At 38.9% G+C, this 6,000-nt stretch overlaps 1 protein-coding gene across 1 annotated transcript in view; it reads left to right on the top strand.

Moving 5' to 3' along the window:
- The first annotated feature begins 720 nt into the window (after positions 1-720).
- LOC145330834 (chymotrypsin A-like) overlaps positions 721-6,000 on the top strand; it is a 65,121-nt gene continuing 59,841 nt past the window's right edge. Inside the window, exon 1 of the mRNA XM_080175497.1 lies at positions 721-941. Coding sequence (XP_080031623.1) covers positions 884-941 — 58 coding nt within the window. The 5' untranslated portion in view covers positions 721-883. The remainder of the gene's footprint in view (positions 942-6,000) is intronic.

Below are 6,000 nucleotides of genomic sequence, written 5' to 3'. Positions count from 1 at the left end.
ATCTTTTATAACTTTGTATGATGATTCCCATAACAGTAAGGTATGATTTAGAAAGCAAAGCAATTCTATAATCGTTACCAGAAAGTCCGTACGTACATTTATAATATGTGATGATATCATGTCAGCTATTGCTACTTTTTAAAAGTCGAAATTATGTCAACATATACAATTAAATTTTTTTTGTCAAATTTAACACAGGGATCCATAGGGATACTACAATGGCCGATAAATTCATGTATATCTCAATTATTACACACAAAATTACCACTTATGTAGATTACAATTAGTGGTTGAAACGTTTAGACACTCAATACAATGAAATAACCAATCAAAGTCCCCCATATTTGTTAAGCCAACAACTAAGAAAATGTTATCATAAAACTTTGGGGACTAGTAATAAACAGCCTAATGTCTTCTCCCCCCCCCCCCATGCATATAAAAAAGTTTGAATTATTTTTGACTCAATTAAGAAGTGTAGTGTATGGTTCAAAAGCTGTTGATTGCTGTTGGTGTGTGTGTGTGTGGGTGGGTGTGGGTTGGGGTGTAAGACGGCGGTGGTGGTTGTAAGTGACTTGGTTGTTGAGCACTTGCTCTTTACAACAGCCATCCAACAACCGTGAACAACCCCATCCCCCACCCCACAAACCACTGATACTACGGACATTTTAGTTCAAACTATTTTTTTCCTCCTTTTTTTATTACTGTAGTTGAAAATAAACTCTTGAGAGGAATCAAGAGCAACCACAAAATTACTGTTAATGCATTGTTCACATAACTTTGTTAAAAAATAATACATTCAGAAAATCTCAACTATATGTAACAGTAAAATAAATGTTGTAAGCTAATGTGATAAAGTGAATATTTGTGATATTAAAACGTGAAGATGCTCTGTAGGTTATTGTCATGTTTGGTCGTTATGCAAACTTCAAATGCTTATAAAGGTATGTAGAAAAAATACAAGTATGACAACATTCATAAAAGCGAAGGGTTTTGTCAGGGGGGAAAATGGTGAAACTCCTTGTGATTTGTGACACCTCCGAAAACAAAAATCGAGGGGTCTAAGAGGGTGTGAGTTTTAAGGGGGTGTAATTCAGACAACAAAAGGTGTATTAGAAGATTGGATACACCTCCCCCCACCCCACCCCCTAGGTATCCACCCTCTATTTAATCAATATACTTTTTTTTAGTTTTAGTTCAGAGAGTCGGGCTGAGAACACGCATTTTGCAAGCTCTCCCCCGCCCTACCCCATGTGTTAAGCTCAGTTCTACCTTCCCCCTCTCTCTCAACTAGTTCCCCTCTCCCCACTGCCCGTGGTCACTCCGCAGTTGGAGGAAAGGGAAGACACTGTAGCCAGAGGGCACCTCGTATTTAGGCCTGGCAATGTGTATGTGTTAACGTATCGGTCAATTGTTAGCACAAAAAAGTGAAAATAAAACATTTATGAATTAAAGAATTTTTTTTTTTTTAACTTATGTGTAACCTAATCGCTTTAATTTAATGAACAATTTTTGGTGAAAACACTCTCAAAATTTTTTGATAATTTATCGGTCTGGCAACATTTTACCGGCGCAAAGTACTCCCGACAAATAAGCTCTCCCATTGGCTAACATTTTTTCGCGTCCCACCATTGGTCAGCTGACCCACACTCACTCAGCACCTTCGGATCCGCCATCTTCACTTCATCATGGCCTGTAGTACGTGTGACAACCCAGAATATTGGTCAAAATTTAAAACAAATTTGGACGCTGCTTTGGATGTTAAGTTTAGTGAATACGATGCGAATATAGCTAAGGTAAGGGATGAGCTTATTCATAGTACTTTTGCCAGTCATAAAACCGAAATAAACGATATTAAATTGAGAGTCTCAGATTTAAATGTTAAAATTCAATCTATCGAAGGTATAGAAAATTTCGTCGTTGCTAAATCTGTTGCAAGTGAACAAAAAGCGATTAGGACCACGATTACACAACAAAAAGACTATCTAAACTCTGTCGAATCGTCGAGAGAAAATTTCGTCAAATTTCAACTTCTACAAAACTCGATAAGAGAGCAAAGGTGCCGCGATTGGAGTTGTAGAATAGTGAACTTTCAGCAGCCGTGGAGCCGTGAAAATATTACAGAGTTTATCATATTTAGAAACATTATAAGGCCCACCCTTGAAGCCGCTCTTAAACGTGGGGAATTAGAATATATTCCCTCACATTTTTGTGATATCGTCGAGCGTGCCCATATGCTCCCATATACAAAGGGCCAGATCCCCGTTTTTATTTTTCGTTTTATGTCTAGATCCTACCTCGACGCGTGGATGAACAATAAGAAGGCTGTGCTTGACCGTTACAACGCCGAGATCAAGAGGTTCAACCCCAGGAACAACGCGTCACCGGTCCCGTTCTTCCCCAATAGGTTAGTCCAGGCGAAACAAGATATGTCCGACCTCAACAGGAAGACCATGACCTTTGTATATGCCACAAACCAGATTTCGAGGGCCAAAGTCGCTGGCCAACATGTCCAATTCCAGCTCAAGAACGGCAGCCGCTGGATACGCTGCCTTAACCCATTTGGCAAAGACCTGAAGGAAATGGCCCAACCCATACCTGGAAGCGAGGATTTTTTTCTGTCGGAGGCACCGCCTATCCTTCGTTTCAACAAGCTAACGCCTGAGGAAAGGAAAACATTCTTCTCGAATCAGGCTGATTTGACAGAGGATGACTTCCCAAGGCAGTTTAGTACGATCACAGCCCACCCTACCAGCACGATTCAACATAATTTAACGTCTGCCCCTGCCCCAGTTCTCGGGGACCTGGCTGTGTTTCCTCCCATAGTCTCTGCCGCAACCGTCGCAACCGCCGCACCTAGTGCCGCACATACAGCCGTCGCACCCGCCGCCGCCGCTGCCGCTGAATTCACTGCCGCACCTGCCGCCGCGCTCACCGCCGCACCTGCCGCCGTGACCGCCGCCGCATCTGCCGCCACGTCTGCCGCACTTGCCGCCGTGTCTGTCGCCGTACCTGCAGCATCTATTGCCCCACCTACCGCCACACACACCGCCGCACTTGCCGCCACGTCTGCCGCTGCACCTGCCGCATCTGCCGCATCTACACCTGTCGTTGACTCAGCACCTTCTGATCCTGTTGCCATGAAGGCATTTACCGTTGACTCAGCACCTTCTGATCCTGTGGCCACGAGGGCCAAAGCTAGAGACACCGCCAACAAAGCTAAGCAAAGCAAAGCAACAAAGGCGGTAATCACAACATGAAGTTAAGTATCTTATACGACGGAAAAAAAGGTACCTAACAAAATAAAAAAACACTCAGCTTAGTTATTATTATTATCATTTTCAAAATGATTTATTTCAAAAAATTGAATGATTTATATCCACGCGAACTTTATAAAATTATAATATTATTATTATATATTCCTAAGTTGTTAGAAAGCCCACATCGCATATTAATTTTAATCTATTTTTTCTTATCTTTTCTGCTGATTAGCATATAAAATACATGGAACTTGTATGAAAATGAGTAGGGGGAACTAAACTAGCTTTAATGTGTTGCCACCCCCAACACACACATAAACTAAACGCTATCGGAATAACTATAGTAAATATGGTAATTTTTTTCGCTTCAACGATAATATATTGTATATTAACTATTTTTATTTGTCCACTAATATCTACTGTGTTTCAGATGTCCATACTTGATGTTAAGACGATTCCTCCTGCGGTGCTCCTGGACCAGCTCTGCTATGACAAACCTCCCTAATGACCAGATTAACCAGGATTACGGTAACTTAAACGATAACATTGGTCTAAATCTTATGAATCCGATTTACGGCGACTACTTTAACGATTTTGAGAATGAATTCGGAATAAATTGCGTTTTTTCAAGTGAACAAGGTATCGTACAAAAACTGAAAACATTCAATGAAAACCTTCTCAATATTTTTAGTATTAATTGTCAGTCATTACATTCTAAATACAATGATATTGTCTCCACTGTAGACTTCTTTAGGCAACATGATATCCACTTAAATGTTCTGTGTTTTCAAGAATTATGGCTAAATAAGGATGTAAATATGGATTGCTATGGGATTAATAATTACGATTGGCATGTTAAACTCCGCACAAAAAATAGGGGGGGAGGGGTGGGTATTCTAGTAAGCAAATATTATAAAGTAGATAAGCTATTTGATAGGTTTTCATTTAAAGAAAATATTCTTGAATCTATTTGCTTAAAAATTTCCCACAATGGACTAAAGTTTTGTTTATTAAACTGCTACCGGCCACCCAATCAGAATAATGCTGAAATAGAAGAATTTTTTGAACTTTTTTTAGACTTGATTGATAGAATAGCAGCTTTAAACATACCATACTTCATTGTGGGAGATTTCAATTTTGACCTTTTCAAAATAAATAATATAAATAGCAACTCCATGAGAATTATTGAGTCTTTTTCTTTTAACGGTATCATAAATACTGTTACCAGAGCTACTAGAGTAACTAGAACCACAGCAACCCTTCTTGATTTATTCGGGGTAGGTAACTTTATTCAAAACCTAATGTCTTCCTTTGTTTTAACATCAAAAATTTCCGATCACTTGCCAATTATTAATTCATTCCGAATAGACAAAGTAAATAAACCCAAACTTCCAGATTTCTTTGAAAAAAGAGAATTGAATGATGAAAACTTTGATGCCTTAAACTATGCACTCTACCACACTAACTGGAATCACGTTTTAAGTCAAGACAATACAAACATTGCTTATGATAGCTTTATTTCAACCTTTTTGAGACTTTATAATGAAAAGTGTCCAGTTAGAAAAAAACGAAAAAACAAACGTACCCAGCCCCAGCAGCCTTTCATGTCAGATTACTTATTGCGTTGTAGATTGCATAGAGATATTTTGTACAGCAACTTTTTAAAAGACAAAACAATTGAAAATGAAAGTATTTACAATGTCTATAGGAATAATTATAATAGGCAAGTGAGAAGAGCAAAGATTGATTATTACAGAAAACAAATAAGGGATGCAAACGGGGATGGGAAAAAACTTTGGAAAACTCTAAAGGAAGTCATTGGGTTTAGTAAATCTTCCCCTGAGTGCACATACCTTCAAGTAGGCCCAAACAAAATTGAAAATGACCAAGAAATAGCTAACGAATTTAATCGTTATTTTAGTCAGATTGGGTCTTCCCTAAGGCCTGAAATTCCTTCCACTCCCAAAAACTTCTTTGAATATTTACCACCCCCATGTCAAGATTCCCTCTTCTTTGAGCCATTGTACCCCTTCAAGGTTATTAATATCATTCGTAGTATTAAACCAAAGCGTTCCACAGACATAAATGATGTCTCGATGTATGTTCTGTCTCGCTGTGCTGATACCATTGCCACTCCCCTAACACATGTTTATAATTTATCACTTCAAAATGGCACTTTTCCTGAAAAAATGAAAACTTCCAAAATAGTTGTCCTTCACAAATCAGGTTCACTCAGCGAGGCAGATAATCATCGAGGAATTTCACTCATTGACAACTTTTCCAAACCCATTGAAAAATATGTCTGTGATACGCTGGTTAAGTTCTTAGAGGATCGGTCTTTTTTTAGCAATCGTCAGTTTGGCTTCATGAAAGGGATCTCAACCTTTCACAATGTATTGAACTTAAGCACATTGATCACCCAAGCACTCAGTCGAGACGCTTCCTGTATGGCCATATTTTTGGACATAAGGAAGTGTTTCGACATGATAAATAGGGACATCCTTTTTAGCAAACTGGAGAATTCAGGGATAAGGGGGGTTGCACTTGAGTGGTTCCGTAGTTACTATGCAAATAGAAAACAGCGTGTATTTTTTAAGGGCCTTTTCTCCTCTACAATTGAATTCATTATCATTGGTGTACTCCAGGGGTCAGTCCTGGGACCAATTCTTTTTTTGATTTTTATCAATGACCTTGTTTCATGCAGTGAAGAGATCTTAATTAATCTCTTTGCTGATGACGCAGT

Source organism: Acartia tonsa, chromosome 10 (genome assembly GCF_053477335.1).
Source record: "Acartia tonsa isolate MP-2025a chromosome 10, ASM5347733v1, whole genome shotgun sequence".
Lineage (NCBI taxonomy): Eukaryota > Metazoa > Arthropoda > Copepoda > Calanoida > Acartiidae > Acartia > Acartia tonsa.
Note: the sequence above shows the minus strand (reverse complement) of the source record. Positions and strands in the feature narration are given on the sequence as shown.